Below are 20,403 nucleotides of genomic sequence, written 5' to 3'. Positions count from 1 at the left end.
TCAGCCTACTGGGTTATCTGTCCTCGGCATTTGTACCTGTATTAAGCACTATGTCATAGTGTTCCTAAACAGTTTGAATCCAATAAATTACCCCAGGCATGATCTGTTTTTTAAATTCTTTATCTCGTTCTCTCTTTTTAAAAGACACAAACATTTTATAAGCAAGCATGGGTGTTCTCTCTCTCTCTGCACACACACGCTCACACACAGACATCACTGACATGCACACACACACTGCAGCTCACACACCAGCAGACAAACACCTTAACCTCAAACCTCAAGCTAGGTGCAGACAGGACCACACATACTGTCTCACACACAAAATGTTTGGAATGCTATAAACATTTATTTCGGTTGAAAAGAGGATTTTTTTTTGGTGCGTGTGTGTGTGTGCGCGTACATGCTTGCATTCGTGTGTGTGTCTGTGTTTGTGCATGTGCGTTCACAGTGTTTTTGCTGAAAGAGAAGGAAAGTTTAACTACACATGTAGGCCACCAGATAGAAAGAGATCAAACATGACCAAATATTTTGGGTGTGTTGTCCATAAAACGGGACAGGTTTATATAAAAAAAAGAGCTAAACCCATTGCTGAGTCATTGCTTACCCATGAAACATTTCAAAAGATGAGGGGAGCGATTAGTATCTTAAATTTGCGCTTTAGGCCTTTTAGGACTTTGGTATTACAGAAGAAGAGATAGCATTTGGGAGTCTAGATTTCTTTTCCATTTAGTGTTTGAATTTATGATCAAGTTTGTTGCATTTTTCAGTTATTACGCATTATGGTTACAGCCTAGAAAATTATATTGTGTTTTTTTTCAGACCAAATATAATCATAATTTTATCTAAACAAAATTCCGCAGCAAAAATCAATCAAAAGTAGAAGTTCTTGGTAACACAGAATGAGGAAAGACACAATTTAGCAGAGTAACAATCTTATTGATCCATTTATCAATATGTACAAAGCCTGAGCGTGCGTGTGTGTGTGTGTGTGTGTGTGTGTGTGTGTGTGTGTGTGTGTGTGTGTGTGTGTCTATGCATGTCCATGTGTGTGTGTGCCTCTGCGTGTCTGTGTGTCAGTGCATGTTTGCCCTGTGTGGTTGAGGGACCTCCCAGACATTGGACAGTCCGTCAGACATAATGTGGCCACAGAAAGACACACACAGACATAGACTCACTCACACACACACACACACACACACGCACGCACACACACACGCACGCACACACATACACAGAGAAGACAGGGAAGCTGCTGTTGAAACCGTGTGGTCAAGCTAAGCTGGGATTTCTTTCTCTCACTTTTATCTTTCTTTGCTTTCCTTTCCTGTCTTTTCTTGCTGTGCTCCATCCATATATTCTTTCTCGTGTTATTCCATATTTGTCCGTCTCTGCCGCCATCTTAAAATACCTGTGAATTAGTATACAGTATCCGTAACGCATCACCAGTCACCTCTTCATCACACACACACTCCTGAGAAGCCCATACAAATTTGATCATAAGACAACCCACCCGTTTGCAGCACCTATATCAACAACTTCCTTGTTTGAATAAAACACAGAATGCAAATATACCATTACTAACACCTGACCTACCTTTTGAGCTCGCCGCTGCTGCTCTCTTTGACAAGAGCTTGTCCTCGTTCCATTCAGAAAACCTGCAGTTGAAAACATAAATGTGAGGTCCTCAAATATAAACGGTCCCCATTTATTTCAAATGTAATTCTCAGAAACCATGAATAGTCTTTCAGACCAATACAACACGTAGTCATATGACATACAAATCAATGCCAAGACTGGACAGACAGGTGAATGGACAACATGCACAGTTAGAAGTGTTAGACAAGACCCTCAGTCAGAGAGACAAGCAGCTTACAGAGAAAAGTGCCAGCGCCTTGCGGTAGGGTGTTGCCCAGCTTTTCCCACTCTGGCTCTTCAAAACCCAGCCCGGATATTACCTGGTTCTGACACCAACTTGGCTCCCACATCCGTCCTGCGTGTGGAGAGAAACAAGAGAAGAATTACTCCAACTGTGTGCAAGTGAAAACGAATGAATTTTAATGTCTTGTGTTGCAGACTGTTGAACTTTACAGAGCAAAGAAATGCATTTATTTGTTAAAGTTCCTGGAAAACATGCTTCACAGCAGTTGTCTGGGTCGATGACACTTAACGTTTTGCAGCTGTTTTCGAGAAGTGCTGGTGAACAAATATACTCTGTTTTGGCGTTTTGCTCCAATAAGACAATGACGCGAATCTTATAAAATCTTACATAAGAAAAGCATAGTTTTGAATCTCAGTCAACAACAAATCTAAGCCCATTCACTGCAGTTAAAAACATATATCAATCAGCCAATCAGCTGATAATTTAATGAATGAAAGAATGAATGAACGTCTGAAAAGGAATGCGTTTGTACAGTAACTTGAATATCAGCAGCATTGTTTAGCATCAGTGCAGTGAGACAACTTTGTCTGTGGCTTGTGCGTGTATGAGTGTGTTAATCTCAGACGGGCCTGTTTTGGTTTCCACGGCAGCGGTGAGGGCCCCACAGTGCACTGGCCCTGGAAGTGGCGCAAACTCAAAACCACAGAATAAGTGTATGTGAATGTGTGTATGTCTGTGGTGTGTATGTGTTGCAGTGCCCACCTCTAAACTCAAAGGGAGGCTTCACGCATACATACACACCCATGCAGGCACGCTCGCTCTCACACAGACACACAGACACACACACACAAGTACACACACACACACACGCGCGCGCCTTGGCTCTGCTCTCTCCCTGGGTGGTCTGCGCTGCAAATGTTTATGATCTAAACCGAGCTAATCCAACTGGCTTGTTTCAGTGAATTGAGAATGATTTACAAGATGCAGCAACAGGGCCAAGGAGGGAGGAGGAAATCAGAGGAAATCTTATGGCTCCGTTTCAAGTCATTCTGTGACTAGACCTGCACACTTGTCTCCACGTCTGTTCGCATGTCTATCTCCATCTGGTTCTCTCTTAGAGCTGTTAGTATTCTGTGTTTGTATCTTTTTTTCATTCGCCACTCCCCCCACAACCCACCTATCCTTTTAGACGGATGTCTTTATTTGACAAATTAGCCGGGCTTTGACGATATGCAAAATACAAGGGATCAGTGGATTTTCAATTGCCTGTGAAGTCTCTCACCCTCATTCTCAGCTCTTTTTTTTCTGCTCTCCTAATTTCCCACAGAAAAGGGAGAAGGGAAACCTTGATAGCAATCTGTCCCTGTCCATCACGCACACACTCCACTCACTCTCTCCCTCTCATAACGAACGTGCCATATGAAGAACAAGATGATGTAAAATCATTGTCTATCAGACTGGGGGGGATAAAGACACAATGGTCCGTAGTCAGCCTTTTGTGCAACTCACAGACAGGTTTGCATCTTGTCATGTGAGCTTTCAGTGACACGAGTAAACTGCAGCAAAGTTCTCCCTGTTTAGTTATGTGGAATGTCTCACACACATCAGTGCTCTGTGGTAAACCAGCCAAGCAGTAATCTCTTGTGAGTGTCAGCGGTTTAGGTTGACTTTTATTGCAGCTTCGCTTTCTTTTTGCCAGATCCCCCTTTTTATGAAGAGAGAGGGATGCCACCGTCACACTGACAACACCTTATAAACTGGCAGGGTGGAGACGGGAGACAGAGGAACATAAAGGGCCTTTTGTGGCATGACCGTATTGGAAACTATAACCTGTTACATGGAAGTAATATAATTTACTGCGAGTTCATTCATTTTTAAATACACCATATATTTGTCAGTTACAGTAAATTATTTCATCTAGTTTTTGTGGGTACACAATTTTCAGCGTCCAAAATAGTAACTCTGTAAGCCGGCTGATGATCCACAAGTCAATGGAGATGGGAGAAACTTCCAGAGGGACAACCAATTCTAAGTGTCATGTCTGGTTTCCTCCTCCTCCAAACTCCTTCCATTTAAGAGTTATGGAGACCACTGTGCTCTTGCTCTTGGGAACTTTCAGTGCAGCAGATTTCTTTTTTTTTTTTTTGTAGCCTTCCCCAGACCTGTGCGTCAAAACACAATCCTGTCTCTGAGCTCTGCAGGCAGTTCCTTCCACCTCATGGCTTGGTTATACACTGTCTGATGTGAGAACGTGTACGTGCAGACAGGTGTGTGCCTTTCCAAATCATGTCCAATCAACTGAATTTACCAATAGGAGGACTCAAAAATGAGGCGGCTGAGCTGAATTTCAAGAGTCATATTAAAGGGTGTGAATGCTGATATGATGTGATATTTCAGTTTTTTCTTTTTAATAAATTTGCAACAAAAAAAAAAGTGAAAAAATTGAAGGGGTCAGTCCACTTTCTGAATGCACTGTATCTCTATGGGGCTGTTATTTCTACTTCCCCTGTTCAAGCATATTGAGCTATAAGAAAGAACTGAAGTTGAGTATATGTTTAATATGAACTCTCTCAAAGTAACAGCATCAGCTTTCACACGAGGATGACCAAAAAGTGAAGGAAGTGAGCATGAAGCTTGTCCGCTGTTTCATCTTACAAGAAGTCATCACTCACTTTCTCTGCCTGTATGTAAGAACATCTGTCTCTGTCATGTTTTTTCCCTTCTTTCTTTTTCGCTACTCTTCAATCACTCCTCTACTGGCTATCACTCTTCTTTCTCACCTCTGTTCCTTTCTACCCATTATTTAAAGACCTTTTTTCCCGGAACCTGTCTCTCTAACATATATTTTCATTTCCTCCCTCTTCGTCCTTCAACATTTCAACCTGCCAGGCTTCCCGCTTGTTTGTCTCTTTCTCTCTTTTTTTTTCTCTCTCCTCCTCCTTCCCTCCTTTTTCTCGCTCTTTTAGTTTCGAGCAAGCACCAACGAGCAGTCAAGCTCATCTCCTGGCCAGAGCAAACAAAACCAAAGCCACATTCCCCGAGCTCAATTTGCTGTTACGTCTCAGCTCTGTGAATTGGGAGTTTTCAAGCTTGAAGTCTGGAGGAGTAGCTGGGTGGCTTCTGGCCGCTAATCTGTTCACACCACTTTTTGTGTGTGTGTGAACGCTTGGAATTACTTCTGGTCAAAGGAAAATGCATGTGTATTTAAGGCTCCTAAGGTTGTCATTTAGTTGCAGAGAGAAACTAACAAAAAAAGTCCAAAACTGTCAGGCAAAAGTCATGCAAAAAAAAAAAAAAGAAAAACATTTTTATCAGCAACAACAAAAACTCATGAAACTCTTTTCAATCATTCACATTTCTATTATGGTAATTATGGTATTGTGGTTTAGTGTTATTTGGTGATGAAACATGCTACCACACATGGTTACAGTGGCTAGTAAGATTATTCATGTTAAACTACCTGATTTGTCTAATATATTCCATAACAGAGCATTTTTTAAAGGGTCTAATCAGCCTGAAGTGTACTCTACATTCTCTATGTGAGTGTGACCTTCTCCCCTCTGGACAGAGGGAACAGGGTGACAAACTATTTTTAATCTCTAACATCATCAAACTTTTAAATGCTCGTGTTTCATCTGATGATGAGCCTTCCATACAATTATTAATGCATGGTAATGATGGTAATGGTGGCCATAATTATGGTAATATTATCCATGGGTTGGTGATTGCTGGTCTGGCTGCCATCCAGATTTTACATTATATTGTGATTTCATAAACATTGTATTTCATGTGAGCTTGTATGGTAGGTTTTAGCAATTGATTTAAATATCTATACCACACAATTTAGGTATTTTATTCTATGAATCTTGCAAGTTCTCAGCTGTCAGTCACCAGCAAGACAAAATTTTCAAGTGAGCTAATGGTGTTCAAGGTACTTGAATATCATGTACTGTAAAACAAATATTAAATACTTTTTTGTCAGCAGGGATGATCAGGGAAGTGAGCATGCTGTAGAATGTTTTGCTTTTGTTTCTACTGTGTTCAATTCTGACCTTCTCTCTTTTTCTCCCTGATCAATATGAAAAAATGAAAAAGATAACTTCATGGGAGTGACTATAAAAACTGAGTAATATTTATAGATGACTGTTGCAAGAAATTATTTTTACAAGAAGTATTTTAGTTGTTAGTGCAGTTTTCAAAATGACGTTTTATTTCTATTTTTTCATTTTACTTAATTTTTTTCCTTTTTTGCGAAATCCTACATGAGAGCTCCTCGTGGTTTACACCATATACCGTGGATTACGTTGTTTTCTTTAGTGTTGCCCTAATATTCGGTTTCTTTATTTTGTGTAAAGTTCCACTGCATGAATTCGTACTGTACTTTCAAATGCAAGTAATCACCATGAACCTGTATAAACAATGTGATGTTATTTCCATTCACCTACCTGTGGCTGTTTTCTCCACTTCCCTTCTCCGCCGTAGGAACGACATTACGGAGGAAGTCGTTTTCCACACGGACGTATTTCAGTGAAAGCACACAGGTGTCATCATACGATGCTAGCTGTTAGCTTCTTGCACATAAGCTCTATTAACCAGTCCGGCAAGTAATTTAACTCCTGTCACTGCCGCTTTTCTCAGTGGGTGTTTGCTTTTCAAGGAACGTGTCCGGCCGCCGTTGAGCTGTCGCCGACGCAGCGGTATCGTTTGCTGCTCTGGTCTAATCGTTAGCCAAGTGCTAACAACAGTGACAGCAACTAAGTTACATGCGTCTGCCACCGCTGTCATTTTCAGTGGCACCGAACGACAGGGACCAAGGAGACTCTGACAGGTAAATTTACACTCCTTTTTCAACCATTGAGTGAGTCAGCGTGATGGATTTACCTTATTGTTGATGCCATGTTGTGGGTTCTGTTAGCAGTATGCCTCGACCATATGCCAGTACACAGCTTATTGTATCAGATAAGCGTCAGCCGTCGTTACTGTGTTGATGACATGCCAAACTTCAACATGCAAAGAAATGCGAAAGGGCTCATCCTTAAGTGCCACTTATGCAAAAATGAGCTCGCTTGCAGAGTCTGATGTGAGTCTGTGCGTCTCACCTGCTCAATGTAATCTGTCACAGAGTACATGCAGCGACACTGTGTTACTTTGTAGGTAGCAGCACTGCGTTGAAATGTGTTGTCATAAGCACATGCTGTATTGACATCATACAATGTATGATTGAAACAAATGTAAAAATTGCACATTTAAGTGTATTTAGTGTAGTAGGTAAAAATGAAATGGTGCCACAAAGAGAAAAAGTAAGTTGGGGTACTAAATGTCAAAATCTGAGAAAGTACAGAAATAATTTTGTCACCCAAATCAGTCAAAATACTTCAAATATTTTATACTTACTCATAAAATACTTAAAGGATAGGTTCACTATTTTTCAAGTCAGACTTAAAACAATAGTCAGCTGCTCATATGAACATTGAAAGACTCTGTTTGCTGTTTTGTAAACCCTCTGTTCATACTGACTATCAAAAGATCCTGTCCTTGAGCGCTGCCAATGCAAATGAAGGGGTTGTCTTCCAGAGTCTTTTTAGTGTTAAATTCCCTCTTTTCTGGACAGAATTTCTTGTTTATCGTTAGTGGAGGGATGGTGACACAAAGAGAGAATTTCATAATGACTCATTTCGGAAGAGACACACCCGACTTGTACAGTTGAAGCCTCATATTAGCAGAATTTTGTCCCCCATCACTTTCATCGAAAGCACAAGAGGAAGGGATCTTTTAATGGCCAGAATGATAACACCAAGCAAAACCTGTTTCATTGTTTGTGTGGGCACCTGATTGTTTTTTTATGGCAGACTTGAGAAACTGTGAACCTATCCTTTTAATTATAGTCATTCAGATCTTTTGTTCAGCACAGAGAAGTGAAATGGACACACATTGTATCATTTAGCATGGGCTCATACTGAGTGTCATTCAAGTTATTACCAGTAGTGTTTACCTCTGATATAAATGTCGTCAGAGCTTCCACACTACATCAAAACTGGCATATAATTACAAACCATATATGCAGATAATGTAACCTTATGTCCCTTTACAGCTCCTCTCCACACTCATGAATCTAACCCTCTTAATCTGTCTGTGTGTCCCACTCTATTAGCCGTCCCCAGCAGATATCATGGAGCTCCAGGCGGTGCTGATGGCGGCTGGCGGGGGTTCTCGTATGACTGATCTCACATACAACACCCCCAAACCTATGCTGCCTGTTGGCAACAAGCCCCTCATGTGGTATCCACTGAACCTGCTGGAGAGGGTTGGCTTTGAAGGTGAGAGTTGGATTTTTCATTATACTACTACTTATATTACTATAGCAACTACATCTATAACCCCTGTTACTGCTAGTCCCGCCGTGATTACTGCTACCACTATTACTGAATATTATGAGTGGTATTTTTCTTGTTTTCAGTATATCCGATGTCTAAGAATGATGTTAAAACATTTTGCAGCACACCAGACTTATACATCTATACTGGTGTTTTAATCTATGCTGCCTAATTAGACCTCCTCTCAGGACAGTGTTTGCATGTGCACTGTGGACTTGATTAACATCAACCTCACTCTCCCCTCAGTTTTGTTGTACCTTTCAGGATGGGACATCTGAAGTGACCCCATGTAATTTCTAGCATAGTTCCACCCACTGTCCACCAGAGCAGAGGTCTAATTCGCTATAAGACATGAAAACACCTGTGTGAGTGTGTAGGGCCTTTTAGAAAAAAAAGGGGATATATTACACTGAACAAAAATATAAATGCAACACTTTTGTTTTTGCTCCCATTTTTCATGAGATGAAAAATAATATTGCACACCTGTGCAATAATCATGCTGTCTAATCAGCATCTTGATATGCCACACCTGTGAGGTGGGATGGATTATCTCTGCAAAGGAGAAGTGCTCACTATCACAGATTTAGACAGATTTGTGAACAATATTTGAGAGAAATGGTTATTTTGTGTATATAGAAAATGTTTTAGATCTTTGAGTTCATCTCACAAAAGTGTTGCATTTATATTTTTGTTCAGTGTATAAACAACAGTGAACAACAAGGTGTATATATAAATATATTATATTCTTTATATTTTTTCATTGTATTGAGCTGAGGAACTTAGATCAATATTTTGTCCAGACACATGGAACAATACGACATTATCTAGTATGCAACAAACCAAGCCGTTACGAGCTGTAACTGGCACATTTCCTGCGAATGAAAAAACAGGTTCAATAAGTATCCCACAGAGACAGCGCAAGTCAGCGTAAAACACACCTATGTCAAAAAATTATGAAATAATCAAGGAGTAAAATAACATCTTTGGATATTTTATATATCTGCAATGAATATTAGCATGTTCCCATAAAAAAAGTGTTAAAGAAATCACAATAATCCTTCTTGGAAAAAAATCACTGTGAAAATATCTTAAAGCATATTTTCTTTAGCCCTGAAGCTATATATAGCAAGATCTATGGCACTGAGTTTCGAATGCAGAACCAAATAACGCCTATATTAATACTTCACAGAATTAAAATCTGCTTTTAAGAAATTTAAAACTAGTGGAGATATTCATTTTTGAATGTCCGTTCAGGTAAAACATTATTTATTTTTATTAATTTAAATACTGTAAAACATTCAGCTATTTACATGAATACATGTTACAGGTTATCCTTAGGGTTTCTTAGATGTTCAATACAGATTTCAACCCAATCCAGTGAAGAATAAGGGACTGGTGAGGCTTTGAATACACAAAGAATCACAAAAATGATGGAATGTAGTTCTGAGGGCCAAACTTTGACTTAAACTTCAAAAAATTCATAACTAAGACAGTATTTGGAGTGGAACTATAGGATTTTGCAAGGTCTCCTGAATTTAATAGAAGTTTTTACAAGACTTTTATTTTTTCAGAAAATCCATGACATGAAATGGGAAAAGTTCTGATTTCTTGGTGAGTTGGCCTGGAATAAACTAAGTGTAATTGGCAGAAGTGGAAAGTGTTACAGGAGTGCACTGGCATTCTTGGTTAGTTTCCACATAAAATGTAAAGAAGCAAAAATACAGCCAGTACTTCGTGTGTGAGTTTATATGACCCACGTGGAAAACTTGGAACAAAGAGTGTGCAAACATTGTTTTAGAATTAATGTGGAAAGAGAAGCTTGAAGCAGAAAAGATCATCTCCCACTCAAACTAAGTTTTGTTTTTTTTGTTTTTTTTTTATGTTAGTATCAAGACAACATAGACAACCATATCGTAAATAATATCTGTACTCGTGGATAAATTACAGTTAGGTCACATTTCCTCGACTTGCCTGTGCATGTTTGAAACACAAGCAGTTGTTGGCCAGCTCCCAGTGTTGTACTAAAAGAGATACTACAAAATTTGGACTTAAGTTGATGGGGTTTAAAATGAGTTAAGGTTATCAGCTGTTTTTAAACAAACTGAAATAAAAAGGAAACAGGTACTGGAGTACACCTATACCAAAGCTGTTACATTTGAATAACAAGACCAACTGTAAGTCTTTATTCTACCCATAGTGAGTGCATAGCGAATACGCTTGCAGATTGTCTCCAGCAACATTAAGTTGCTCCTTTCACTGTGTAAAAACGTATTAATTTACAACTGTGCTGCTTTTTCTAGTCGTACTTTCACCAGCTTGTCAGCACATCATCAGCCATTGTCAGGTGTGCATTTCCTGTCTAGATTTACAGTCCAGATTTTTGCCTCTTGTGCTGCAGAAAGCAGTGGGTCCAGAAACACTGGGCTTATAAAGGGATTTGTTGTAGTATGCTGTTCTTGCCAGTAAACAGGGCTGTTCGTTATAAAATCCTGTAGGTCCACACTAGCCTAAATAAAACTAGCTTTCTATACATAATCATCCTGTGTGGCCAGTAGTTTACTGTGTGCAGCCAGCTAGCCAAAGCCCTGCAATTTGGTTTTACTGGGCTGACACAGCTAGAGTGAATAAATGCCTGGTAGAAAACATTTTATGCAGACAAGGCTAATTAAACCAGACGGACTCTGCAATGTTTTCGATTCATAAAGTGGTCTAGTAATGTTATTGTCTACTTTATTAAAAAGCAGAGTGGTGCTCTTAGCTCGATTTTAAGGTTTAGGATGCATCATAGTCAAAAACTGTAGATATCTAATGACGACTAGTCTCTTTGCTGTTGGGCATCTTTGCACGGAGTAATATCTTTGTTTTTGCATACAATGTTAACAGTTTTGTGGATGCGAGAGTCTAGATTTAGTTTCATCCAATAGGTCGTGATGATCTTTTTCATTCATTAAATGATATGGGAGGAAGTTCATTGGTTTTACGATTCTTTTTTTTCCCATGAACTTTACTTTTTAAAATGTCAAAACCATCAAATCAACTTTTTACTGTTTATTATCTACTGTATATAATGTCTTATGAATATTTGTTTTGTAATGTGTTTTCAGAGGTGATTGTGATCACCACCAAAGAGGTCCATAAGATGATGAGCACAGACCCTAAAATGAAGCTGGAACCTGTGAAGATGAAATTGGATGTGGTTTGTATCCAGGAAGATGGAGACATGGGCACCGCAGACGCTCTCAGACACATCCAGCAGAAGATCAAGGTGTGTGGGTTTTTTTTTTTTTAATTTTACGTGTCATTTAGTTTCAGATGTAGTTAACATGCTATACATACAATTAAAAAGGCATTTAAAACAATTTTTTTTTAAGTCGTTCAATTCTCAGTGTCCCACTGCATATACAAAAATAATTTATGATGTGGGATATAAACATCTTTTTTGACCAATTAAATCCCACACTGGTATCGGTAATGATAACTCACGGCGTCCATATCAAGGGAATATGAATTAACATTCATTTTCTTGCCTGGTTTGTTTATTGCATCCATGAAAATACAACCAGTTTTTTGCATTGTCGTGAAATAAAACAATTTTCAAATTTCTAATCGAATATCTGTATCAACTGATAAACCAAACTGGAGAAAAATAAACCATAGAAGAAATGCTAGTTCATCAACCAAAATGTACTCCGAGAAATAACCAGCACAAAAGCAGAAGACTCCCATTGGTGAATGCAGCCCTTTATCATCCACTTCTCTCTGACCTCTGTGTTGGGTGTGTGGTGAATCCAAGCAACAGAAAAACAGAAAAATGACTGTTGTGAGTTAATGAAATGATTCCAGTTCTTCAAAATATTGAAATGTTCCAGTTTTGTTAAACGAGTTATGTTGACTTGGTGTGACCTTAATGTGAGCAAGAAAATCTGGATAAGTTGTTTAAAATGAAAACTTCAGCAATTGTTTGACTATTGCTTTATTATGTGGTAGAAGGGGGAGGGACAAATAATACATGATACGCCCATTGATACCATTTACCGTTGTAATGTAAGCCAGTGTTTTGCAGAAAGGTTGGAGGTAGAGGAGGAAAAATGACAGCGATTGTGGGGGAGGTTGAGGTGGGCGTTGTGTGTTCTCCTGGGTGACCACTGATCCGTGCCTCCTCCTCCCCCGGATGGCCAAGGCTGATGAAGTGCTTCATTTCACTTTTTGAAATACACACAAACATGCACAGACGCACACATTTACACATGCTGACATGGTATCCATGACCCCCAACCCCAATTTCCAGACCCCCTCCCCCCCATCCCTTCCTTCATCCGATTCTCTCTAAACAGATGAGGTCATGGTTAAGACTCAAACTCCCTGTGCTGCCAGTTTACCAAGTGCACCATTTATTCTCATCCTGTAGTCATGCACATCTGTGCATCATTTGTATGTGGGTATGTTAGGGTATATGTCGTCCCTCTGTATATGCCATGGTTCTGACTGGCTGCATGTGACCATGAAAACCTGTTTTTATGAGGCTATGTGTAATTTAGAACTGTTGATGTATAGATTAGAGCAATTGCTCTAGTTTATTGTTTGGCTATCAATGATTGTCACATTGTTGGCTTAGTGTTACTAAGCACTGTGTTTCATACTGTGTAATTACTGTGTCCTAAAAGGTTGGGTGGCTGTTGATGTACTTAAGGGTCATTATTATTGTCTTCTACAATTCTGAATTAATTTGCAGTTAAAAAAAATAGTGTACGTGAAAAACACCATATTGAGGAAACAAAAAAGACAAAATCACCAGCACACACAACTGTGACGCTATGCAGAAGAAAATTAATTCAAACTTGCCAAATCTTAAATGAAGGTAAGCTTTTGGATGCATTTGCTATTTAATCAGTTCTTGGGGATTAGCTTGATATAATTCATTCAGTATTCAGGGGTATTTTCAGGTTCTTATGTAGTGCAGTGTAATGTTCCCAAATACAGCAAGGATTTACTATATTAAAACATCGAACATAACTGGCAGATAAGCTAAATAATTAAATAATGTTAATCAACAAAAACGTTTTTTAACAATTTGAAGTAACTGCAATATTTTATTGGAAAAATATTTTTCCCAGTCCCAGTACAAATGCAGTTTTGGGACAGATGGTAATATTTTGTCATATAAAAGTAACCTACACAGCTAAAACTAGTAGCATTTTTATTGAATCGATCAATTTTCGCTCAAATATCAATTTTTGAATTATGTCGTGAACCGAAAGATAAAAAATGAGTCAATAAATTCACAAATATTCTTACTCTTATCGGCCTTTGTTCAAACATTACTGAAATGTGCTTCTAGATACCTCATCTATTTAGAGCGAACCACATCAAACGTGCATTTGAAGACATAAGTGTCCTGCCACTGCAGCTCATTACATTCTTCACAGCGAAATCAGTCGGCTTTGCTTTTTGAAAACGGATTTATCAAAGACTCAAAATGCCAAATTTGTTGTGACAAGTGCGTTTAATGTTTTTTCCTCTGGCATTTGAATGGGTCTGTACAGATTCTTATTATTGTCTTCGCTCAAGAGTTCTTTAATAGATGCGCCGTATTCTCCATACACACTCACACTTAAAGGCGACTAGCTCCAGCATGCTCCCATTGAGAATAGTGAAGTTCCTAATCCTTTGAGCAGCCAGCTAGATTAGAGGCATTGAGTTACACACACTCACACACTGGAGGGTGATGAGTGAAGAACCATAGCCATGGCTTGCCAAATCCCAGCGCAGAGATCATCCAAACTGTCAAACCGCTGCATGAGTACAGTATAGACACACACACACACACACACACACACACACACAAAATCACTCATCTCTTCACAAAAACACCCTCCCATGAGGGGATTTGGTGTATCCTATCAAACAAAATGCTTACAGGAATCACTGTAGACTGTGGGTGAGCAGAGTAGGTCATTCCTCTTGATTACTGAATAGAGAGATTACAAGCAGCATATTTTATTTTGTTCACTCTTCAAACAGTGATGTTACACAAAAGTGGACGGATATGCCTGGTTATTGCTCAGGTCTTTCACAATAAGCCAAACTAGTGAAAGGAGTACTTTACATGCTCTTTTTGCTTTGTATGCTTAAAGCCCCTTTGACATGTGTATTCTCATTCGGGTTTAATCACCTGGCAGATTGAGTGTATGCAGACCAAAAGAACTATATATACATTGGAGTTGCAGATTCAAAGGTTCGCCTTTGGTCTACATATGTTAGTCAGCCTGTAAGCCACATCACAAAAGGTGAAGAGAGAGAGAAGAGTGAGTGATGCAGCTGAGGATTTTCATGAGTGGGACACAGCAAACATACTTAGATGAGACTTAATTTCTTTGTCTTTCTTTCCCTATTTTTACCACATTTTTTCCTCCTTCCCGTAACATACAGCAGTTCTGACTTCATATTTTAATGAACACTATGTTAAGCCAGGACAAGGTTTGAGCACAGTCCATGTTGAAACTGGCCCTTAAAGCTTTTTTAGCCCACAGTGACATGACAAATGTTTGATGGTAGACTTTTTCTGTCTGGAGAACAAACTAGTCAAGGCTTCTGTATTCATCAAGCTTACTGCTGATTGTCAGCCACATCATTTATACATTTTTCTGAACCATCTCAACTTGAAGGTGGGGCAAGTAGCTGGATTAATCTGTTCGTTTAGAAAACAGTTTTAATATTCACGTAAGCATTAGTCCATTTTTAAGCAAAAAGTGCAATCTTTGATGGTTCCAGCTTTGCTGCTTTTCCTTGTCTTGCATGAACTGATCGTATTTAGGTTTTGAGCAATTTGAAGATATCACCTTCGGCTTGAAAATGTTGCATTGAAAAAATTAAATTTGCATTTTTTTTTGCTATTTTCTGATATTTTATAGATGAAACATTGAATTGATTGATCAAGAATTAGTATTGGTTAATGATCAGTAGAAGCTGTAAATGAGTGCACGAAGGACGAATTCTCATACTCAACACCTACAAGCAGTTTAGAGAGTGGTAGGGCAGTTCAGCTCTCATATCGATTTCAGCTTTCTAACTGTTTTGCACTGGCAGGCCGTGGTTTTGCAGTGCAATCAGAAAATACTCAGACCCTGTCACTTTTTCCACTTTTCATTTAAATTAATGATTTACTTCTCATCTACACTCAATACTACATAATGACAAAGAAAAAAACTGAATTTCAGAAACTTTAGCAAATTTATTAAAAAGGAAAAACTGAAATATGACATTGTATTCAGACCCTTTACTAAGTACTTAGTTGAAGCGATTACAGCCTCAAATCTTCTTGGGTATGATGCGACAAGCTTTGCACACCTGGATTTGGGGATTTTCTGCCATTCTTCTCTACAGATCCTCTCAGTCTCTGTCAGATTGGATGGGGACCGTAGGTGGCCAGACATTTTCAGGGCTGGAGCTCAAGGACATTCACAGAGTTGTCGCTAAGCCACTCCTGTGTTGTCTTGGCCTTGTGCTTCAGGTCACTGTCCCGTTGGAAGGTGAACCTTCTTTCCAGTCTGAGTTTCTGAGTGCTCTGGACCAGGTGTTCATGAAGGATATCTCTGTACTTTGCTCTGTTCAGCTTTCTCCCAACCCTGACCAGTCTCCCTGTCTGTGCTGCTGAAAAACACCCCTCTCAGCATAACGTCAACCCAGTCTTGTCTCTGAGCTCTGCAGGCAGTTCCTCTGACCACATGGCTTGGTTTTAGCTCTGATATGCATTGTAAGCTGTGAGACCTTATATGGACCGGTGTGTGCCTTTGGAAATCATGTGCAGTTGAGTTTCCCACAGGTGGACTCCAATCAAGGTGCAGAAACATCTAAAAGATGATCAAGAAATATCAAAAAGTGAAAAAAGTGAAGGGGTCTGGGATATATAAGGCAGTCAGTTATTGAAGCGACTGACCCTTATCAAATAGCTAAAGAAAAACATTGGCAGCAAAACTGAAAGCTGCATAAAACTGCAGACTTCAGTATAGGTTTTCAGTGAAATTTGCTGTACTATTAGTAGTTATTTATTTCATGGTAATACCAAACACATTTTTAATAGAGATTTTATTTCATCAGAGTTTTTTTCTTGACAAATGTCATTTTGTCATTTTGTATTAGAGATTGCATATACTATATGTAGGTTTGAATGTTTTTGAATTCTTGGTTATAAAGCTGTTACACACCTAAAAGTCTTTTAATGACAAGGATTTAAACAACAACCATGTTCTGAAGTGTCCCACACACTGTCTAATCGTGTGTGCTCACATTATTTAAAGATGGTGTAAAGGCCTTCATCAGGAAAGCTGAAAAAAATCACTCTACATAACAAAGAACATTTCCAAGTATCCTTAAAGTTGGTCGAGATTGTGTAAGCAGTAGTTTTGGAGTGAAGTCATTTACCACTGGGACGTGTGTGTGTGTGTGTGTGTGTGTGTGTGTGTGTGTGTGTGTGTGTGTGTGTGTGTTTGTGTGTGCTTGTATCAGTGTGTGTGGTCCTGACCTGTCCAGAGATCTTGGCTGTTGAAAGGCCAAAGTGTCTCTGTCTCTCCAGCTGACTCCACTCTGCTGTCGCCTGAGTGTGTGCCTGTGTGTGGGAATTGTGCAGGGCGCATGGTTGTGTGTGTGTGTGCATGCGCGCAAACTTGTGTGCTCTGTTCCTGCACATGTGTGCGAGCTTGCCTGTGTGTGATCGAGGGAGAAGAGAGTTGAAAGGTCTCAGTGTCAGTAGATCTCCTGCAGACACCTACAGCTTTTCCATGGCAGCTTCCTGTCGCCAGGTCCGGACCAGGCTATGCTCAAGAGTTACCTCTAGGTCAACTGCGTGACCCTTGACCCCAAAGATACCACACACTCACACACAGAGCTCTATTGAACAGTTCAACGTTCGACCACAGTTCATATCATAAACAAATTCAAGTGAATTAAAAAAATCAAAAACAAACTTATACTACCATGCTTTGCCAAATACTGTAGCAGTTTGAAGCTTCTTACCCGTATTTTCTCCTTCATATTATTGTGGGCAAATAAAAACATAGAAGACAGAAACAAAGATGTGTAGTGCTGCAGTGGACTGTTCTTGGTTTCCTCAGTTTCTAATTTTGTTCATCATTTAAAGTTCAGCAGGTAAGGTGATCGCTGCATCTTCAGGAATATCCTAAGATGCATGTACCTATGTGCTACACCTATACCATATATTTTTGATGGCCTTCATGTAGTTTGAGTGTGTTTTAGTGAATTAAGTAAATTGCGTTTTGCCGGTATTTGCATCCTGCCATCTATCTTTCCTTTTTTAAACTTCCAACTTGTCTTTCCTTTTCTTTCTGTTCTTTTGACATTAGTTGTAGATTCTTCACTCATGTGTTGTTCCACCTCCTTAAATGCTGCCGCTCTCCTCTCGCACTTGTTCTCTTCCTTCTCTCTCCGTCACAGACAGGGTAAATATGTCTCTGTCATTAAGGCGGCCTGGTGCTAATGGTGGGATTAGTCCTTATGCTGACAGCCTTCATCACTGGACAGCACACAGACACACATACACGCATGCAGACATGTTATACAATGGAGGCCAAATGACCGACGTAGGTTTTGTGCTCAAATTGATGGTGGGAGAGCAAGTGATACATCAAAGGAATTCACAAGTTGTTTATTAATACACACTTTAAAATCTACATTGGTTTACATTTTACATCGCTGGAATACTGAAAATAGTTTAAGATGATGGGTGAAATGCTCACAGAGTGTTCTTTCTCAGTCCATCTTCAACAAACGATAGAGGGTTTCTTTTAAGCAAGAGTGTCTTTTGTCCTTTTGAGTTTTGTTTTCTCTCTGTCATCGAGATGTTGGAGCAGTGCTGTTTTTGGCTCAGTTCATAGCAAACCACTCAAAGCCAAGCAGCGTAGCTTGTTGTTCTGGCTAAAATTGGAAGATGAAAGGTTATTTATGTGATATCGTGTCAGTTTCTGTCAGGTTAATGGTCCTAATGTGAACCAGGCCTGAATACGAACTTATTTGGATGATAACAAGGTTAGAGGTGGTTTTAATTTTGTTTTAGGCACTTCTTTTTTTTTCACAGATATAATCACACGCAGCCTCAAAAGTAAACACATCAGATGTCAACTGTCAAACACTGAAATGATCCTTAAAACTATGAATGGAAAATTACAAGTACAGAGCAAAACAGATAAACAAAACTTCAAATACATTTAACAAACACCGGTTTGTCATTTACTTTTACAGGTTATTCCAATGTTTAGGGATCTTGATCATGAATTATTGAAACATCTGAATGTTTTAATATGGGACTACACATCTCCACCAATCAGAGATAGGCAGTACATAATGTATGTATATATATATATATATATATATATATATTCTTACCAGGTAATATCAAAAGAAAGACCAGCTACTATCAGGTTTTATGACTCTATCAGCCAGTTTTCTGCTGTTCAGGACTTCATTCATGTTTGAAGTGTCACACAAATGGATACGTCTGTACTCATGTGAACATTGCCAAATCTTAATCACTATTTGAATATGCAATATCCCTTTACCACATAAGTTTTTGTAACGTCACAACTTTTCATTTTTCAGTTTTTTGTTTTCATTGATTGGTGTGATGTTACAGGACATACAGCAACATATATGCAGCCAAAGCATGATAAGGCAACTCATCTCCAAACCTTTTATAATAAAGCACGTTATTAAACAACAGGATTGCATCAGCTGAGGAGATACATACACGTTCTTAAACAAAAACAGTGGAACAAAGCAAGATTTAACATGTACTTTCATCAAAATTGAAGTCACTTTAACAAAGGACCTACAACTGTGTGTCTGCGTGGGTTTGGCCTATATACAAGCAGTGCTAAACTTGGAAGGGCTCACTGAGCCAATTTCTGTTGTGAATATCGAAAATAACAGTCCAAGCTCTCATGTCCTGAGGTGTTTATGTAGAGCATTGTCGCCACATGTATTTATGTATAGTCTGCGTGCCGAGATGACTGTCCTGAGTGAGCAAACCTCTCCATATAAACATTACTTGCCTTTCAAAATGTATTTCATGCTTTTCTGTGTCTTTGTGGGTTTTGGTGTGTCTGTACTGGTGACAATGGAAATGTCTTTTAAAATCACAACAGGTGGTGAGATTGAGTTCCAAAATAGAGGAGCCAGAAAGTTCTCTTTGAAAGCCTGAAATCTGTGTACTTGGTGAAGAAATGTTATGGTGATTATTTCATATCTTGCTGTTACACTTTGTTATTTTACCTTCTTTCTCTTGTCAACCTCCCTCCTCAGACGGACATCCTGGTGGTGAGTTGTGACCTGATAACAGATGTGGCGCTTCACGAGGTGGTCGATCTGTTCAGAGCCCACAATGCAACACTGGCCATGCTCATGAGCAAAGCACATGAATTCACAGAGACTGTCCCGGGCCAGAAGGGCAAGAAAAAGACAGGTAAGAGAGTATTTCATGAAAGGACATGAAACTGTTTGTGTACAAAAGATATTACATGTAATCATTCTGAGATGATTGGTACACTAATGCATTTTTTATGGTTCCGTGCAACTGTTAAAACTTGTTACAGTGTTACACAATTGACTAGTACCCAGATGTTAGAAACATGGCAGTACAGTGCCATAGCTGTAAGCAAATCAAAATTATTGCAGAAAATTGTTACACTTACTGATAATGTCTTTTACATTTTGTTAACACAGCGTATTGTGTTTTTTTTTTTGTTTGTTTTTTTTCCCCAGCTGAGCAGAGAGACTTTGTCGGTGTGGATCAGTCAGGCAAAAGGCTGCTGTTCATGGCCAATGAGGCAGATCTGGAGGACGGGCTATCGATTAGGAAGTCCATCATGAGGAAGTAAGTCAGCTTAACAAGCGGATAGTAAAATCAGTTTTTCACTTACATCAACAGTTTCCTCAGTTGAAATAAAATAGCTGTTCCCGGCACATTTTATTAGCCGTAGCTAATTAACGTTATTCCTGTAAGTTGCTGAACCTGTGCCGCATGTTGTCTGTTGCAGGTTCACATCCCACTGTGTGGATTTGAGTGTTTGACTGATGATAAATATGTTCTGTGCATCTGTAGATTCTCAGCCTTAGCAGAGCAGATGTTTAGGTTTCTAA

General features: G+C 39.2%; 1 protein-coding gene and 1 long non-coding RNA gene across 2 annotated transcripts in view; one reads left to right on the top strand and one right to left on the bottom strand.

The window, feature by feature from the left end:
* Window positions 1-1,593: 1,593 nt before the first annotated feature.
* On the bottom strand, window positions 1,594-6,399 carry LOC111228968. The gene is made up of 3 exons (XR_002665386.1): window positions 6,325-6,399; window positions 1,874-1,990; window positions 1,594-1,655 (listed from the first exon to the last, which is right to left on the bottom strand). It is a non-coding gene; the product is annotated as an uncharacterized LOC111228968 (long non-coding RNA).
* Window positions 6,400-6,406: 7 nt separating this feature from the next.
* Window positions 6,407-20,403, top strand: part of eif2b3 (eukaryotic translation initiation factor 2B subunit gamma) — a 33,289-nt gene continuing 19,292 nt past the window's right edge. The window contains exons 1-5 of the mRNA XM_022755099.1: window positions 6,407-6,707; window positions 8,031-8,196; window positions 11,358-11,518; window positions 19,567-19,726; window positions 20,026-20,137. Coding sequence (XP_022610820.1) covers window positions 8,049-8,196; window positions 11,358-11,518; window positions 19,567-19,726; window positions 20,026-20,137 — 581 coding nt within the window. The 5' untranslated portion in view covers window positions 6,407-6,707; window positions 8,031-8,048. The remainder of the gene's footprint in view (window positions 6,708-8,030; window positions 8,197-11,357; window positions 11,519-19,566; window positions 19,727-20,025; window positions 20,138-20,403) is intronic.

This window comes from Seriola dumerili, unplaced genomic scaffold (assembly GCF_002260705.1).
Source record: "Seriola dumerili isolate Sdu_G_001 unplaced genomic scaffold, Sdu_1.0 BDQW01000226.1, whole genome shotgun sequence".
In the NCBI taxonomy this organism is placed as follows: domain Eukaryota; kingdom Metazoa; phylum Chordata; class Actinopteri; order Carangiformes; family Carangidae; genus Seriola; species Seriola dumerili.
The sequence above is the reverse complement of the archived record's forward strand: the minus strand, read 5'-3'. Positions and strand labels throughout refer to the sequence as shown.